This window comes from Maniola jurtina, chromosome 1 (genome assembly GCF_905333055.1).
Source record: "Maniola jurtina chromosome 1, ilManJurt1.1, whole genome shotgun sequence".
Lineage (NCBI taxonomy): Eukaryota > Metazoa > Arthropoda > Insecta > Lepidoptera > Nymphalidae > Maniola > Maniola jurtina.
Window position 1 is genome coordinate 16,411,646 of NC_060029.1, and position 19,512 is coordinate 16,431,157.

At 40.5% G+C, this 19,512-nt stretch overlaps 1 protein-coding gene and 1 long non-coding RNA gene across 2 annotated transcripts in view; one reads left to right on the forward strand and one right to left on the reverse strand.

Annotated features, from left to right (window-relative positions):
* The first annotated feature begins 442 nt into the window (after positions 1-442).
* Positions 443-3,752, forward strand: LOC123865073. Its single transcript, XR_006795891.1, has 2 exons — positions 443-3,400; positions 3,579-3,752. It is a non-coding gene; the product is annotated as an uncharacterized LOC123865073 (long non-coding RNA).
* A 2,235-nt stretch (positions 3,753-5,987) lies between these two features.
* The window catches only part of LOC123864535 (laminin subunit alpha-1), a 79,002-nt gene continuing 65,477 nt past the window's right edge, over positions 5,988-19,512 (reverse strand). Inside the window, exons 15-35 of the mRNA XM_045905037.1 lie at positions 19,266-19,504; positions 18,677-18,915; positions 18,168-18,476; positions 17,400-17,566; positions 16,159-16,314; positions 15,709-15,866; positions 15,051-15,290; positions 14,521-14,692; positions 13,799-13,952; positions 12,884-13,131; positions 12,328-12,538; positions 11,947-12,062; positions 11,327-11,502; positions 10,671-10,803; positions 10,132-10,302; positions 9,520-9,654; positions 8,830-8,976; positions 8,072-8,213; positions 7,642-7,805; positions 6,843-7,047; positions 5,988-6,253 (exon numbers count right to left, since the gene is read on the reverse strand). Of these exons, the coding sequence (XP_045760993.1) occupies positions 6,111-6,253; positions 6,843-7,047; positions 7,642-7,805; positions 8,072-8,213; positions 8,830-8,976; positions 9,520-9,654; positions 10,132-10,302; positions 10,671-10,803; positions 11,327-11,502; positions 11,947-12,062; positions 12,328-12,538; positions 12,884-13,131; positions 13,799-13,952; positions 14,521-14,692; positions 15,051-15,290; positions 15,709-15,866; positions 16,159-16,314; positions 17,400-17,566; positions 18,168-18,476; positions 18,677-18,915; positions 19,266-19,504 (3,825 nt within the window). The 3' untranslated portion in view covers positions 5,988-6,110. The remainder of the gene's footprint in view (positions 6,254-6,842; positions 7,048-7,641; positions 7,806-8,071; positions 8,214-8,829; positions 8,977-9,519; positions 9,655-10,131; positions 10,303-10,670; positions 10,804-11,326; positions 11,503-11,946; positions 12,063-12,327; positions 12,539-12,883; positions 13,132-13,798; positions 13,953-14,520; positions 14,693-15,050; positions 15,291-15,708; positions 15,867-16,158; positions 16,315-17,399; positions 17,567-18,167; positions 18,477-18,676; positions 18,916-19,265; positions 19,505-19,512) is intronic.

Consider the following 19,512-nt stretch of genomic DNA (forward strand, 5'->3'; position numbering starts at 1 on the left):
ATAAATAATCTATCCTATCTGTCGATAGGTTACTTAGCAACGTTATTATTTGTCAAAAAATCTGTGATCTTTTTTGACAAACGAGATTGCTAAGTATCGGTAGATTACGGATAGATTAATCATTAATTTCGACTGATAGTGAAGCCTATACTTGTTTACTTTATTCACTAGTTTATTTTACTTGCCTTTTTGCTAATTGTCTGTCAGTCCATACCTAATCCTATCCAGTATTTAGAACATTTCAATCTTTCATTCTTATAACTTCGGATGTGTATTGTATACGTAAAAGTGAACTTTATTTAATTACAATAATAGAAAGCTGTAAAGAATATAATAATGCATGTTCTGTTTGCTATTTTTTTTCTTGTAAGTCAAACTATACTCTATCCACGGAGATAAGTTAGTTTGGTGCTCTCTCTGTTACGTGATCCCATACAAATGACATTAGACAAAAAGTCAGTGGGCGTTGACCATTTTGAGTGACCAACCAATCTCAAACGAGTCTTATGTTTTTCGTACTATTCGTTGGTTGGTCGTACGTGATTGGTTTAACCAATCACAAACGAGTTTTCCGCGGATAGAATAGTACGAAAAACAAGACTCGTTTGAGATTGGTTGGTCACTCAAAATGGTTAACACCCACTGATTTTTTGTCTTTGTCATTTGTATGGGATTACAGAGCTCGATATTAACTTCTCTCCATGGATGGAATAATATGCTCTGTTTGGTATTATTTTTTCGTGTAAGCCAAACTAAATTCATTTACTTGTCACGTCATACATACCTTATATTAAAAAAAAAATTGATGGAAACTCTGCCTGCATGATTCTATGGAGTTTTTTATTAATAATTAAAAAAATAAAACCTTATTGTAGGTGTGGCGTAATAAGTAAATGTCGCAGATTAAAAAAAAATCTCGATTCGCTTTTTAGGTTTCCGTATTAAATTTAAGACTAAATACGTGTATATCAATAAAAAGAGAAAAAAACTATATATCTAGAGTTATTTAGTAATTTTAAAAGTTCTGAGAGGGATAATTTTATTTCAATTAAAATATTAATTAATACATTTTTGAATTTGAAAATTTAATTTTATGCTTTCCTCGTATTTATTGTATTATTTTGAATTTCCAAAGATTATAAATCCAATTCGAATTGTCAGTCTTGTTATACTTGAGTATAATAAACGGATTAATTGATTTTTATTCATTTGTTTGTATCATTTTAATAATACCTGTAACACTAACTCTGCCCTCCTTTAACTAAAGAAACCGATAGCTGCAAAAATATATATTTTATCAGTTATTGCCACAAAGGGTGGAAATTTTTCAAAAACTAATGTTTCTAGAAATAAATGCTACATAGGAAACTAAACACAAAAAAAATCATCTATAAACTAACTTAATTTTTTTTTTCAAATATTTGTAGAAAAGATAGGACCAAATTAAATACTAATTGGTTCTACGTATCATCCTCTTTTAGAAAGTTTCTAGAAAAGAAGGGTCTCTAGTATCTAACTAAAAACCTTGATCATAGGACACCTACACAGTAATCTTTTTTAGAAACATTAGATTTTGGAAATCCAACGTTTTTTTGGCGATAACTTATAAATAACTTTTTGCAATTAACGGATTTTTAGTTTAAAGTATAGCATTTAATTTCATGTGAACGATTTGATAAAGCGCTAAGTTGAACTCGAAGAATTGCAGTGAGTATTTATAAACATTTGCAAAACGAGTCTTTGGAATTTAATTTGTACGTGACAATGAGTCGCGGATATTATCAATAATTGAATCATATTTAACCCGTCGCGTTGCGTCAGTTAGACTGACTTTCATGATTATGACTCATACATTTGTATGTATTGTTTGAAATTGGTACTTATACCTAATATTATAAGTGGGACATAAAAAAAATATCTTCAAACTCTTTAAAAATTGTTTTTTTAACCGACTTCTAAAAAGAAGGTGGTTTTTGCCTGTGAAGAGATCTATCCATCAACTATTATAATACCTACTTCCTGTCTATGTAGTTGGTCTGAAATTATCTTTTCATCTTCGTGTTGTATCAAATCGCTCAACAAGGAACAACAATTAAAAATCTATTAAGTATTTAATATTATAAAAGTCGATCATCAATATTACTTAATAGCACCAATTTAATTATTACACAAAACTTGACTAAATTGAGCTAGTTCTCTTATATTTTTTTAGTAATACTTTATTTTCCCCTTGAATAATTGCGCCAATCTTAGTTTAGTTTTGTGTACACTAAAATTGGCTTAATGTCTTTATTCATTATTATTACATGCAACAATTATTCGAGTACTTTCTCGCTTAGTGTAAGAGGTAACTAAGCCTTTTCCCAAATGTGCGAAATTCCGACCGTATTTTTTTTGGCTATGATAAATGGTATTTATATCGAGTTACTAGATACTCGAAATCTAATTAACCTTGACGACAATGTGTCAAACTTATACTAGACAAGACAACGTAATACGAAAATTCCGGCCGAAAATTCGCACGTCTTCGTTTTAATCTGGACAATTCATTGCAATGGTTTGCGATACATTTAGTTGAACTTGATAAGTATAATATATATTTTTTTATTACAATTATTTTCGATTGTGTAGCAATTTAATGTCAAAATAGGATTTTGGGATTCAGGTAGTTTGATTTTCTATTTTTCATAAATTGTATTATGTTTTGTTGTAACTAATAGTCTCAGATTGAAGGAATAAGATAGACGGAACTTGGGTTGTCAGATTAGAAGCCGATTGGGAGAAGCCGTATTCTGTGACAGTGGACTGACTTCGCTTTTAAGATGTGGCGAGTGTTTCGTTTATCCTCTTCCTTTAGTCGATGTAAAATAATTATAATGTATAATTTCTAAACTGTCCAGGCGTCCTAAGAGAGTGGATTGCTGAACTGAGGGTCGGGGTTACTTAGAGGGGGGCAAGTCGGCCGACTGGTTTGTGACTTAGGTTAGAATTTAGACAGAACATAAGTACAGCTAGATTCTGAATCATTTAGCCTTTATTTCCACGAATCATAGTCTAAAAAATAAAAAATAAACGCTTTTATGAGTAGCGTACTAAATGACTCATGAGACAAGTTAACAATCGAGAAATTTTAATTTTATAAATGTGTTAGGCGCCATCTCCACGGGCGATAGTCTCGCCCGCCAAATTCAATACAACTCTTATGGGTCAATCTCCACGGGGCGATTCTATCGTTCTGAGTCACTCGTATCGCTATATGACGTATAACTGAACGAGTATAACGTCACGGACTCATCGCATCGCGCCGCGCCGATACCGCCACGTTACGCCACAGTTGAGAGCCGCAACGAGGCGTTGCGGTTACGTCACGCGGCGATCCGTTGCGGTCTCGTGGCGCATCGTTGCGAGTCGCGTCGACAGGTTGACGGAATTCGGCCCGGTTTCCACCTAAGCGGAGCGGAGAGATGTGTACAGCCAACCAATCAGATTTTTAAAAGATGACGTGATAATTTTTTGCGTCATCTATTATGAATCTGATTGGTCGACTGAACACATCTCTCCTCTCCGCTTAGGTGGAGACTGGCCCTTATGGTTTTACCGTGGAGATTATCCGACGATAGTAGGACGGACTCGTTGCAATTCTCGTCCGTGGAGATGGCGCCTTATTGTAAGTCACAGACCAGTCCGCGTTAAATAGTTTGTGATGTAATAACACCTTATAATGAAAAAATAAATGTTTTTTATTGCCAAAACGGGCTTTTATTTACGAACCATACAAATTACAATAAATACGATCATTATTATGTACAAAATTAAGTAGAACTTATATTTTTCATTCTAAACTATTGAACACGAAACTTATGCACTAAGGTGAGTTATTTTGAATTTGTAGCTTATATCTTTTTATCTGAAAACTCTTAACTACTGGGGCTTCAACTTTTTGTATGAAAACTCAAATTACTGAGTATTTATTGTATGAGCGCTATTAGCCAACTGTAAGATTTTTAAAAATTGTGTCTTACTTATTACAAGTTCAATATTTCGTGTTTATCTATTAAAGCTGGTTCTTATTAATAGTATGTACAAAATTCACAAAAATAAAATAATAGGTAAAAAAAATTTAAAGAAATACAGTTCTATTTTAATCTAATGACTACATTTTGTATTTAAATGCAATTATTTTCAAAAATCTTCGTACCTATATACCACAATGTTTAGTATTTTTTAAATAAGTACCTAGTTTGCAAGATTTTTTTACATTGATGGAACTTTTGTACTAGGCCACATTCAGGAGCACGCTAAGCGATGCGCGGCGCGGCGCGTTAAGGTCTTAGCTCATTTACATTAGCCTCAAACCGAAGTACCCGCTAGTTGTCCGCGCGTCGACAGCTAACAAAAAGCTCGCTGTCCACGCGATGACAACTAGAGTTTAGAGTTACGTGAGGGAATGACGTCGCCCACCGCGACCTCAATACTTCCACCGCCTCTGCATAGCCGCTCTCATAATCACACTAATATTATAAAGGCGAAAGTTTGTATGTGTGTGTGTGTATGTTTGTTACTCCTTCACATAAAAACTACGGGAAGGATTTGGCTGAAATTCTGAATGGAGATAGATAATATCCTGGATTAGCACATAGGCTACTTTTATCCCGGAAAATCAAAGAGTTTCCACGGGATTTCGAAAAACCTAAATCCACGCGGGCGAAGTCGCGGGCATCGGCTAGTAATAAATCAATTAGAAAAAGTGTCATTTGGCCGCCCTACTCCGCATAACGCACCACGCTACCCATCGCTCAACGCTCCGCGCAACGCCATGCGTCTCCTGAACAAAGCCTTATAGATTCACTAAAAAAAGTAAGAATCTTGCCGTCCTATTCTGCAGAAATAATAAGAAAAAGATGACACCATTATTATTTTATTGTACCTACTCCTAATTCTACTTATACCTAATCTATTACATTACAATAAATTATAATAATCACACGAATTACATTATAATATTTACAATTATTATAAAAAATGAATACTGCTCGTTGTTAGTAATTACTTTACTGTATTATGTACACATGAGTATTTTAGTCATGGCGGCTGCTTTCTTATAAGGTAAGTACTTAAGTGTACCTATTTATTATTTACTTTAGAATGCCATTATAGCAAACACTAAGGCTGAGATCTATAGAGCGCACTTTGAATTTGCTCAGACTTAAGGTACTGTTAAAAAGAGACAGCGCTATACCGCTGGTCTCTATAAATCTGTCTCGTTGTTACTGAGACTTAAATCTAAGCAAAGTCAAAGTGCACTCTATACATTTGAACCTCAGTGTCCCTGTCATATTGTATCTACTTGGTTTTTCGTGGAATTTCTTTAGATTTGTTAAGTACTAGTTTGAGAAATGAAAATTATTAGGAATGGCACAGAAAATAATTATTATTAGGTAAGTATTATAAAATTGTACTTGAATCGACTACCTACTTTATGTTTCAGCTCTAGATTCCCTAGGATGTGAGTGTGTTGTCTCACGGGACGTCCCCACTCCGATTGCCATCTTGACCTGTCGCGTACTATACCCTAGGAAACTAGAGCTTCAAATTGGTTACTGTGCTTACTTATTTTAAAAAGCTTATGAGTAATTATGTACAATTGATATAATCCTTGTATATCAGCCTCTACACATAGCCTCGTTTGCTTATCAATTAGTATTTCGTTTAAGTTGATGGCGTCTCAACAACAATTCAGCAAAGCTAGAGAACGCAGAACTCTACTCAGAACTCTCGACTGTCTGGTGAGATCGACACATCGTCGCAGTAGCATCTACAGTTTGTTACCAGAACGCTAGAGAAAACTTATGTCCCACCTAAGACGCGACATTGACTTCGAGTGACCTATTTACGGAACGTTCGTTGTCCCCTAGCGTCAGTCAGATGTTTTACTTGCAATATATTGTGAACATCTAAAAAATACAGGAATAAAATTGTAGTTTTTTATAGTACCTATCCTATCAATGATCATCAGTAGGATCTGTCTTCATTTTTGCTAGCGTTCTGGTTACATCCTGTATAACGTTTCTCCCTTTTCATTGTAAGTCCATCACAAAATAAGTTAGGGGTCACTGTGCAACAGGACAGGAATCCAGCAGAACGTTGTGTTTAGATCGCGCATTCTTCCAGTCGCGGGGCGTTCCCCCCACGATGACGTCACGGATGCAGCCCTTGAAGTTCTCGCGCCCTTCTGCCAGCTCTGATGCACCTTCTGTAAATGTGGTAACTGTTGTATTAAACAAAATGGGGGCGACTCATTATTTCAAAGCCAATTTTACCTTTGAATAAATTGGTAACTTTCAGATGGACAAATCTCTAGACCCTCTAAATTTATCAGAGGATAGAGATTTCGCTTGCCACAAATTCTTTCGCTGCGTGCGATTAACACACAAATTGCGCGTGATAGGTATGCGCGCTACTTAGTGCGAGCCTACCAATTGCTAAAGGAAACCGCGAAGTTCCGCTTTCAATGATTCTGAAAAACTATTCAAGAAACTTCATTGATCGGCAATCCTCTACACTAACGTATAGAAATGCATCAACTGTAGCAGTAAGTGCTGTAGCTTTTGTTGGCAACTGCCAACGTATACAGGAAGATCACAGAACCTATGGTAAAGTGTGCCCTTCCTAACTCTACACACTCTCATCATTATCAACCGATAGACGTGCACTGCAAGACACAGGTCTCTTGTAGGGACACACCATGTTCTTGCGCCGCCTGAATCCAGCGGCTCCCTGCGACTCTTTTGATGTCATCTGTTCTAGTGGAGGATTTGAGGACCCCAACTCTGTATACACACCAGGTAATCCTCCGATGTATAGAGGGGCATCCAACGCAGCGGTGGACGCAGCAGGCAGCAGCGCAGGCGCGGCGCGTTCGTCGGGCGCGGCGTCCAGTGCGAGCCAGACGCTGTTCCGAGACACCCGCGCGCGCACCGCGTGCCAGCGCCCGTCGCACACGCGCGAGCTTGACTCCACGCGCGCCCCGCCCAAGCTTATCACCACCTGACATGGTTGACCAAGTTATTAAGAACTAAACGATACCTGCGACTGCGTCCGCGTGGATTTAGGTTATTTAAATCTATCGTGGGAACTATTTGCATTCCGGGATTAAAAATTGCCTATGTCAATTTCCGGGACGCAAGCTACTTCTGTACCAAATTTCTTATAAATCAGTTAAACGGATTGATGTTTTAGAATGCCATGGGAACTCTTTAATTTTCCAGGATAAAAAGTAGCCTATGTCCGTCCCCGGGATATGAGCTAACTCTGTTCCAAAATTCATCAAAATCGGTTGAACTGTTGGGCCGTGAAAAACTAGCAGACTTTAGTCGTGAAAGGGTACCAAAATTCATCAAAATTGGTTGAACTGTTGGGCCGCAGACTTTAGTGGTGAAAGGAAAAATCGTGAGGAAAACTAGTTAATTGCCTGAGAGTTCTCCACAATGTTCTCAAAGGTGTCCGACGTTTGCCAATCCGCACTTGGCTGGCGTGGTGAATATCCAAACCTCTTTTTATTCTGAGAGGAGACCCGAGACCAGTAGTGGGCTGGCGATGGGTGATGACGATGATGACTTTTGGAATTTACGGAAGACTTACCGTTCCATCCTTCAATTCGAGCAATGCCCCGGCGATCGCAGCCAGCACCCCCGCCCCGCTCGCGGCGCGGAACTGCAGCCTCAGCTCTATGGACTCTCCCTCTCCACCCTCGATGCCTTCCCCGGCTCCGTTCCAACCCCCGGCCCATTCTGCGTATGCGTCACCTGACAATTTGCAAAGAGAAATGCTATCAAATTGATACCAGTCGAACTGGGTCGGCATTACAGGCCGACAAGGCTCTTTTGGCACTTTAGTGAGGGCGCTGTTGTCGCTATATGCCCACACAGCGAACTATCAACAAGTGCACTTCTCAAGATGGCGGGTTTAGTTCCGATTTTGGCCTTGTCAGGCTCTTTTGGCGTGTGACAAGTCCGACAGGACTGTATGTTTTGATCGATCTTGTTTTCTTACTGAAGGAAGTGTTAAGTACCTGCGAAGTAAGCTCCTCTCTCGATATGTGGGAAGCATTGCCCGACCGAGGTGTGAGCTCGCGCGTCTCTAACCAGGTCTTCCGCGCGACCGTTGATCGTCACCCGCCTGATGCAGCCCACGAAGCCGCCTACGCGCAAGATCTGAGGAAATGAAAATAATCTTATTGGACCGGCGATAGGTATACCTTGAGTCTCATTGGTCTAGTTGGTATGTTAGTCTGTGGATAGCGAAGACCTTGCTTCGATTCCCGGGTCAGGCCGAAAATAGGCATTGGATTTTCTGTTAAGAAATTCTCAGTCAGAAAATTGGTGGTGTGTCACCCCCGTGCTTACAAGAGGACGTAAAGCCGTCGGTCCTGCGTTTAATCTTTCTCAAGTTGTGTCGGATTTCCGTCCCATCGGGCTATGAGACTGAGGGGACAGAGAGTGCACCTGTGTCCGCGCACACACTTATGCATAATAATATTACTAGCTGATGCCCGTGACTTTGTTCCCGTGGATATAGATTTATATTGATTATATTTATTGATTATATTATATTTATTTATATTCCCGTGGATACTGATGGGATAAAAAGTAACCTATGTGTTAATCCAGGGTATAATCTATCTACATTGCAAATTTCAGCCAAATCTGTTCAGTAGTTTTGCGTGAAAGAGTAACATTTACATTCTCCTGTGCAATAGGCTAATCTCTATGCAGGTTGGCTGCCGTGGTCGAATTTCGGTCAGGTGGATATTATCATTATTATACTGACTGAGTTAGGAACATGCGGCACGAGGGCTTCGGGCGGCGGGCCCCCGAAGTAGAGTCGAGCGGCGCGCGAGTGCGGCGGCGCGCGCGCCGTGGCGGCCGCGCCGCCGCTCGACAGCACGATGCGGCTCCGCGATATGCGCACTGTCACCTGCAAACGGAAATAGCCTACTGGTTAAGACGTTGGTCTCCTAGTCGGAGGGTCGGAGGGTCCTGGGCACGCAACTCTAACTTTTCGGAAATATGTGCGTTTTTAGCAATTGAATATCACAATAACAGTGAATGCCTGGGAGTACTCCATAATATTATCAAGGGTTTATAAAGGGTATCTGAAATCTGCCCACGTGGCGGACTGTGGCCTAAACCCTTCTCGTTCTGACAAGAGAGAAGAGATCCATGCTCAGTAGTAGACCAACAATGGGTTGATCTGATGATAATAATATGTGAGCCTTTGTTGATTTGTTCACTCTAAAAACGGCATAAGTATATTTTAATATGGTTCATGATAGATCTAAGAGTGAGATCTACAGAGCACACTCTGAACTTGCTTAGACTTAAGACAGAGTTAAAACGAGACAGATGTATGTCTCTCACATAAAACTGTCTCGTTTTAACTCAATCTTAAGTCTGAGCAAAGTCATATAAATCTCACCCTAAGGCTATAAGTTAAAGAACTAAAGAAAGAAGTGAGTACCGAATGCCACAATCCGTCATCCATTCTCGTAGCAGCGAGGGTGACCTCCCTTCGTCTCCTTCCGCGCACCACCAACTTCAAGCGACCTTCACGTATCAATAGTGCTGTATAGTGCTTTGGCTTTAGTTTGGACCCCTGAAAAAAGAAATCCATTGTGTACAATTCAATCTAAAGCATTTTTTGGAATCTTCTTATACTGGTGGGTTTGATGACAGAGTATTTAATCATGACGTAAAGGTGAGTGGAGTCAACTAATCCTCAAAGACAAATGGTGGTAAAAATGGATCTGCTTTGAAAACTCATTGTTACAGTTTTTTTGTCAAGATGGGTATTTAAACAAATCTCATTAAATATGGTCTAAACTACTAAAGGATCCGTCTTTGGAATTCATATAGGTAGAAATAAATTCTCCAGATACCTAGTAAAAAATGCAACGTTATTATAAGACGATGGTCATCAGCCCTACCCTTGGATCAATTAAACACTCATCCAAGACCGTGCCATTATCTGATAAGGACCTAAAACGCCTTTTACTATTGTTTCAAAAACAAAAATAATTATACTATTATTGTAGTGGATATATCTACGTAAGCATTATCAAACGTTACTTACTGGTAGAAGCATCAGCAATCCATCGCTAGCAAAGGTTCGTAGCTGCAGGGTAAAGGCAAACTCTGCCTTTGCGCCCTTGTCCCTACTCTCACGTCCTATCCGTAGAGTAGCGTAACTGCCAGTCATATCCCCAAACTTTACCGCACCCGCCTCCACGGTATATGACGACATCTGAAAAGTTAAAATAGATATATATTTGTGTTACAAGGGGTCAAATATTTTGATCCTTATATTGAATTTAGAGCGAAGAATCCTGAGCGTTGCGAGGAAATCAATATATGCCGCCCGAGAACCAAATATTTTGGCCCCGAGTGACACACACAAATTTTCATCACTACCTGCAATCGAAAATGATTTCAAAATCATTCGAAATTCAATTCAAAAACAGATTCGTGACTGAAAATGGTCCACGCCCACTGAGATATTATTTGTCTCTGTCATTTGTATGGGATTACGTAACAGAGAGAGAGAGCCCTACACTAACTTCTCTCCGTGGATAGTATAGTCTATATAAGTTTCTGAGTCACGGCCGTAGTTACCTTAGCACAGCCAGTGTCAGCATCGGGCTGCACGTGTAAGGCCCTGGGTTCACTGCGCGCGTCCCGCAGCTCGCCGTCAGCTCGACCCAGCCGCACTCCGCCTCGACGGACGCTGGTTTCCAGGCCTATCCAACTAAAACAACAAAATGCTTTATTTCTTAAAAGGGAATTTTTGATTGAGTATTTATACACAAATACAGACATCATCAGCTCTTTGTATAGTGGAAAATGTGTTCAAAAATTGCAGGTTCAAGATTCTTCCTATTTATACCATACCAGGAAATAATTTATACCATATCTACCAGGAAATAATTTATTTCAAGGCCAAGTAGCTTACCATGCCTTTGGTGACGTTCCCCAAACAACAATAAATTGAAGTGGAAGAATAAATTGAACTTCACTAATAAACGCTGCTGCCGCGACACTTCTCGTCCACCCACACTTGCAATTAAACTATGGCAACCAGAACCTTATAAGTGACGTAAAATCAGCTGTAGAGTCAGTCAGCCACAGTGCCAGTAAAGGATCCAGCGAGGAGATGCAACCCTGAGGAGTACTCCTTCCAAAGCAAATCCGTGGTTGGTCGATGCTACCGCTTTGCTTCTTGTTTACCCACGCTTTTGTCTAAACTATGGCTATCAGAACCTACAACTTACGTAGAATCCGCAATAAAGTCAGCCACAGTGCCAGTAAAGGGTCCAGCGGGGAGCTGCAGCCCTGAGGAGTATGAGGCTGGCACTCCTCCCAGGTACAGGCCACGTTTGCGCGCCGCGAACGCACCGCCCGCCAGCACGCCGCCGCCGATTCGCTTCTCATCTACCCATATCTCCATCTATAACAATGGCACCCGAAATGAAAACGAGTTTTTCAGGACTCTCAGGACAAAACCGAACCCGTTAATTGGAGAGCCCAAATCTGCGAAACTTCACTGGCTTAGTCACTCGAGAAGATAAAAATACTTGTGTCTGTACTATGCTCCTATTGGATGCTGCAGATAATCATATATGCAGGTTAGACGAAAGAAGTAAAGACTTGTAAGTTATTAGAAGATCTTGGCGCGAGGCAATGCAGGATAGAAATGGGCAGTTTCTAGTATCGGAAGTCAAAATCCTCCACTGTCAGCAAAGTTAGGCAGAGAAAACGAAAGGGGATCATATAATCTTTATTTCGCATCACTTTTATGGTAATTGTTTAAATGCATGGGACATAAGTTAAATTTCGCATCAAATCAAATTAAGTAGTTGGCTGGTCTGGCAAGCAAATAGTGGTGGCTGACCTGCTTATGAGCCCGGACCAGTCGAACGGTGTGCAGGACTCCGTCATCCAGCTTTGTTCCGTTCATCCGTAACCTCAGTTCAGCTTTACCTGCATTGGCTAGTAGTTCTAGATCACCTGTAACAATATCAGATTTGTTAATTTTCTCTTTACTCCTTCACCAAAGCTGATTGGTGGGTATGAAGCTCTTTGCTGATATAGATACTGCTAGGACCTGAAATGACATTGAATGACATTTATTTCCATCAATTCAAAATGCTCGCGTGGATTTAGGTTTCCATAATTTCCTTAAATAGCTCTGAGGTGATGAAGTTGAAAATAGCTGCTAGAGCCCGTAATCCCATGAAGGAATAAAAGGACTCCATCATCATAAAATCCTTACCATTCACAAGAGCTAGAACAAGATAGTGATGATCATCCCCATCCTCATCTTCAACCTCGTTATCATCCACGGCGATGGTCGGTGCCCGGAACAGCAGCAGACCGGACGGGGAGCGGGCACGGAACGATACGCCCACGGAGGTCTTGCGGCGGATCACTGGTGATGCCAGCTCTATGAAGCCTTCGCCTTCGAACACTGCCGAGCGGATGGGCTAGAAAAAAAAACCGAAAATGTTATAATATTATAAGTAAGAACATTTGGGATGGCGACCAAAAAGCAAAGCACGGTATCTCACGACTTTCTTTATTTAGTTTTCTAAGGTTTATCTTGATTGGATAGGTAGGTACTACGTGAAAATCAAACCCCGACCGAAGCATGATAAATATTCTTCTCAAACATATTTAAAAAATGCTTTTTTTGTCCATTTAGGACTTCACGGAAGCTAATCAATACATTAAAGAGGCGAACAAAATCTAAATCTATATAAAATTATAGAACAGTGCTATAGTTTTCGTTAATTTTTCACTAAACCTAGAAGTACTGCAAAACGACTTACCCTAGCAGCACATCCGGATTCAACTCCATATCGACTTGAAGTATCCATCAGATCATATCCCTCTCTATCCACCATGATGCCGCCAACACACCCCAGGAGCGGCAAGGACTCGTAGCCCAGGTCTTCGCCCTCAGGAGGCAGGCCTCCGACCCAGTACGTGGAGCTTGAGAGCTCTGGGAGAGAAGCTGCGGACTGGACTGGAGGAGAAGGAGACCCGAGGGTTTCCTCGCCGTTCACGCGCAGACTGCCTGGGGACCAGGGCCGCTTACATATCATATACAGCATCCAACATGTATATACTTTACTGTTTGAATTAAATATACCTCTAGCAGCTTAAGAATAAGGTAAATAATCTTTGAAAGTAGGGAGTAGAATACAAAAAAGTTTTTGGGGTCCTCAAGAGAATCTTGAAGATGTCCCAAATCTTGCTGTTTCGGAATATCCTTCTTACCGAGAAGTGCCAGCAAGAAATTCGGTGATATTGACAAGTTCAGAATATCTATGGGTGAATTTTTGTTCTTACTCTGCTCAATTTTGTGGATACCGAAATGTCCTCAACGGATGTAGCTTCATCACACTGATTGGGTTACTACATAGATTGATGTCCTACACACTTAACTAAATTGACCGTAAGAGTTTGGTCCAGACAATTACACTAAGAAGGACTCTTTACTAATTGGCTACAGAGGGAATTTATCTCCTGTACTCTTGGAAATTGGCTTCTTCTTCAAAAGCATTTTTTCATGTAGGTAGACCGGCGTATAGCAAGTCAAGATTTTACTTCCTGTTTGGAAAGCAAGACTACTCAGAAGGCTGACGAGAAACTATAGACTGACATATTACTAGAAAATATAGATTGTTATCAAGGTACCAATCTTATTAATTATAGTGTGTTTTCAGGAAAGGGCACAGTACCTCTCTCAAGTCCGTTAAACACCCTCGTGGCCTGAAGATGAGCTGGTCGTCCATCACAGTGCCGCCCGCCCGCCGTGATCTCGAGCCGCGATTCAGAGTATTGCACCAGAAACACCACCCGGCAGGCACGCACCCATACCGACACGGAACGATTCTACAGACAAGTGTAAATTAAAAATTTATAACACCGGGGGTGTTATAAATACAATACAAGTGAAGGTTACAGTAACTAGAAAAGAGATGATAACTTTCAAACGGCTGAACCCATTTTCTTGGATTATAGCTAAGAACACTCTCGATCAAGCCACCTTTGAAACAAAAAGAAACTAAATTAAAATCAGTTCATTAGTTTAGGAGCTACGATGCCACAGACACAGATACACACGTCAAACTTATAACACCCCTCTTTTTGGGTCGGGGGTTAAAAAATCATATCTGTCACAAAGGATTAAAAGGATATTATAAATTTTGCTGTTGACTGCCTCTGGAAAGTCGCATATTTTGAGCGAACATAATATCAGTACCGAGAAATTATCACTGGCTGTGATTAAGGAGATATCTACCTACCTAACATATAAAACTGTACTTTTGTGAATTTATTTAGAACAGAGATGTTGTGAATCAGCATTCACAATATTTATAATAGCACAGTACCTACTACCACCTTTATCTGTTACGCCTATGTACATAATTCTTCAAGTTTCAGTAAAAAGAACACTCACATTGGCCTTATCATGTGCGAGGAACAGCAGCGCATCAGTGTCCGTGGTGCGGAAGGTCAGCGCGAGACTGAACCGACGTCGGTCGGACGGGCGTCGGGAGCGGCGTAGTGCCACGTAGCCCGAGCCGCCCATCCAGACCATGCCCTCAGTACCGCGGGAGTCGCTGAACCATCTGAGGAAATGAGGTAATATGAATAAAGCTGCTGATCTCTAGAAGAAAGAAAAGAAATTCTGCCATTTTAGTTTTCCGTTTGGTTGCAAGTGAGATGGAGCATAAAAAGATTTAACAGGTAACTATTTCTTTATGCTAGTAAGCCACAGGGGCGCGAAGGTGGAGGCATTAAAATACGGTACGGTAAACTTTATTTCGCTTATTATATTATAGTGGATCACTCGTTCGAATATGTAGCTATGCTAGTCAACTGTAAAGCCGTCTGGTCTACAACCTCAAGATTTTGAAGACTTTCTTCAGAATAGCATGGAGATCTATGAATTTAAAGTTACCAATAATGTTAATATTTTGTGCTAACCTCTGTGTGCATCCAATACATTTCGCTGTAGATGGCTGTTTCGTAAAAGCCCACAGCCCTATCGGCCCATGGTCCGCATGTAATGAATGCACGCAGGCCGGCAGCGGAGCGCCCGTCTCTCCGAGCCACCATAACGCTGGTCTAAGGAGCCCTGACCCTGGGGCCACTGCTGTGCTGTTGGAGGACGTGATGGCTGGAGTACCCACTCGTTCCACGCGCAGTTTCACTGTGCCCCATACCCTGCCGGATTCAACTAAAATGTTAATAAAACTAGCAAAATTTTTTCTCCACCATCTGGATGGCTGGTTTTCTTTCATTTCTTAATCCCCCTATTATTGAAAATTGCGGAACTGACCTACACATGAATAAAACTAGCTTTTTATCGCCACCACCCTGATGCCCGATTAAAGTTTGACTCTCAATAACAGTAAAATGGATTGCAAGACATGGAGGTATGAATACTGACTTGTGCAACCCGTTTTACTTTTACGTCTCACGATAACCATAACGTAACTGTAACCGTCCAGCGGGCCGTAGCCCAAACATCGTTTAAAGTGTTTCGCTTCAATAATATGGCCTACTTGGTTTATACCGGGAGTTCACGAGCCCTAAGGTAAAAACTAAACTCATAGGCCTAATGAATAGTGCTGGTGGTCACCTCTCTATGTTCAGCCGGTAGGTGGTGTGATCAGCGTCGTCCAGCGTTGCCTGCAATACTTCAGGGTGCTCGATAACGCCCTCGCCGCCCCCTACGTCCCAGCGCACTCGGAGTCTGCCCTTTTCCACTGACAGACGCATGTAACGTTCTGTGTTCTCCTGTTCACACATAAAAATTTTAAAAAATTACAGACATTTTTGAAATGATCGTGTATATTTTAAAGAAGAGATGGAGTCTTTACAAAACAAACATAGAAGAAGTTAAGAAGCAATGTTAAATACTGATATTTCGTCGCTGAGTACTAAAAGTGAGGATAGGTGTACCTACTGGTATGCAATGGCAATGAAAATTTCTGTAGGTAATGGAAACTTTAAAAGTATGTCAAAATGAGTTTAAACAATCAGTGAGATGGGCCGACAATAATGCAAACAATAGAAGAAACAGTTATACCTGGTCAGGCAAATACAGAAGCGTGCCATCATGTATAACGGACTCGAAGCTCAAGGCAAGCGTGGCGCGAGTCGCAGCAGGACCGGTCCACGTGGAGTATGCGCGAGCGCAACCCACACCGGCGTCCGCTGGTGGTGATGTTACTGACACTGATATCTGTAAACCAAGAGAAATAAACGAAAAGTTGTCAAATACAGAAATGGTTAAATTAATGTCTGAGCTCAAAGAAGATCTGCGTGTGTGGAAGTTTGGTTGGAGAAATTTATCATTCTAATGTTATAAATATTATATTCCAAATTTTAACTATGGAGCTTGTACTAACATTTAATATTAGGAGCAAGTATTTGGTTTTAATTATTTTGGCATTGGCAGGCAGTGAAATCCTTAATGTTGTCCAGGATTAATTTTTATCTACTAATGCTGCTGCGATGGTATTGTGCTTATTTTGGCTCACTTTATAATTAATTATACTTATATTGGCGTCACTCAGAAAAGCAGGTATTATTTAAATATTTTTATGGAATTATTGGAATGTCCTCTCAAACCAACACAAAAAACACCAGGTTCAATGTGTAGAGGTTATCCGAGAGTTTTAATCTAAACAAACTAATGCCAAAATAAATAATTTAATTAGAGCGTGATTGCTATCACAACATCTAATTATTCAGTTCACAATCCAAATACCGAAAAATATGCGATATCGCTCCGAATCTCAGAAGGAGACTGAACTAAAACCTTCAAAACACCCGTATTTATGCAAGTTCAATCTTGTTGGCCTCCTAGTAACAGATTGTATGACATCGAATGAGCGAAATATCGATTTTATCAAACTACCTGCATTAGATAAATTAATAATTTTATATTATTTTTGACAACTCAAATCAACTTTTTAAAAATAACCTTACAGTTCGGCCGTCCTGAATTTAACACGTCCTCGTGTTTCTAATCAATCTTGTCATGTCAGTCGCGGGCTTCCTTGCCCTAAGTCAAATCCAAATCATGGGCTTAATTACAAAAAGATACCAAACTCAAATCAACTTTTTAAAAATAACCTTACAGTTATTAATGTATGTATTAGAACACAAAACATATCTATCACTGTAATAGATGTAATTAAGTTCACGGAAAGGCTTACGAAACATTCGGTGTGGAGTATTTGTATTGTGATCCTGGTCATTGACAGTGCTCCATTTGATTTGATTTGGCATGCGTTGCTATATAAAAGTATTGGTCCAACTTACAGAAGACGCTGCGTGTTTCGCACGCTGTATTTGCTCCCTCAGCGCTTGCAGCGCCGGATTCAGCGAGGCTGCAGCACTTTCGTGTTCTTTAGCCCGCGCCGCTGCAGCGGCTGCGAGCGCTTCAGCGACCTCTCGCCCTCGCAGCGTGTTGCCACGGATCTGCGACACTACATCAGTTGTATTGTTATTACTACAGACAACATATACTAAGACATTTTGTAATTGAAGCATATGAGAATATCCAACAGTTCTGAAAAATAGGAACTGTTTTGGAGAAATAGGACCCCCTTGTCTAACACCTTCATGAAAGCGTGAAAGTGTAATATAATACATATCTTGTATTCTTGTTGCAGTTTAAACTATTTTTTCAACAACAGCATATTAACCCTTGAAATATTGCCATGGAAGTTGATTTTGATGAAAAATTGTCACATATCAGTTCTGCTGGAGCTCTTAATAGGAATTTGGAAATTTGTTCTGATTGATTTCAAGAGTTTTTATCAGCTCTCCAGATCTTTTGAATCGCGGTATTCCTTAAAAAGCCAATTAAGTTGCTCTGGATTTAAATAGAAATATTTTTTTAAAAATTTAAATACACTTTTATAACTGCTTTTGCATCGTCAAAAGAATTTACCACTGGTTCGGAATGTCATTTCTACCTAGAAGAACTAGCAAGAAACTTGGCGGTTGCTCTTGAAATATTGTATTTAACAAAGCTATTCACTGAATCGATTAAGTCATGAATAGTAAACACATCTACTTACTAACCATGTTCCTCAGCAGCTCCTAGCGCCGTATCCCCCAACCTCTGCAAAGCCGCAAGATTCCTTCTCAACTGGTACCGCACCTTCCTCCTGGTCTCTGCCGCTTCATCGTATAATGCTCGAGTGCTCGCGAACACGCGTTCGGCTTGCGTGCTTGCAAGTCGCAGCGTGGGCACAGCGTTGTTTCCCGCCCCGCTCGCCGCTCCGCTTTCCGCGCCGCTAGCGAGTGCTCGTTCGCGCCAGCCTAATGCTCGGAGACCAACGCTGACTGCGTCAGTACCACGTTGAGCTGTTTCTAGTTGACGACGTAGATCTGTAACAATACGAATTTAAATATAGGTTTTGTTATGGACACACTATTCTTGTGCCCTGAGCACAAATATTTTGAATCTCAAGTGAATTAAAACTATCCTAAAATCCTCAAACTTTACACTATTTTGGGTAGCAAATTCTCCTACAGCTTTTGATAGCTGTTCCTTTTAATAGCTGTTGTAAAGAGTTTTCTTGACTCACCGTCAGCCTTAGACAGAACTTCCGATCCCCGCCTCTTCAACAGCTCCGAGGCAGATTTCTCTTCATCAGCTGTAGCCAGCAAAGGCTGAGGTCCTCTCGCAAGCTTGGACGCCAGATCAGCCGCAGCAGTAGCAGCATCAGCAGCGGCAGCAGCGTCACGAACCCCTTCAGCAACTTCAGACCACGCTTGAGCTGCTTGCACGCCCGCTGAGGCCACTGCTCTTGTTCCAGCAAACAAACTGTAAATTATTTTAACTATACAGACTGTTTTCTTATCCAGAACGAATCCAGTCGAGAAATAGATAATGATAAACTCTTGGAATAACATCGCCGAAAAACTGAGTGAAAAATATTTCAAAAACGTATTTCACTGCTTGATTTGTGTAATCTTCTTAACCAAACAATCAATATATCTTGTAGAATTGGTTTATCCTTGGCCAGAAAATGTACGTACACAGGATAAAGGGTTAAAGAGCCTGTTTACAAGCTTTAATCTAAGGTTAATAAAATAATTTGAATCGTCGATGTTTGAGATTCAATGATCTTAAGATGTCAAAAACTCCAAAAACAAAAAATGGTATCTACCTACTTTTTGTACTCTTTGGCCTTTTCTCCCAGCAACGCTACATGCTCCACTACAGCATCCAAGTATTTCTCTTTGTATTTAGGCGTGAGGTTATACAAGATCCCTTCCTTCTCCTCAGCCGCTGCAGTAAGGTTCTGGAGTTCTGCTAGAGTAGCTGGAAATGCCACAGCTAAGTTTTGTGTGTGTAATATTGCTGCCCGTGTTTCGTCGGTTAGATTGTGGGTAGAAAGTTTGCCGATGTCCTGTTGGT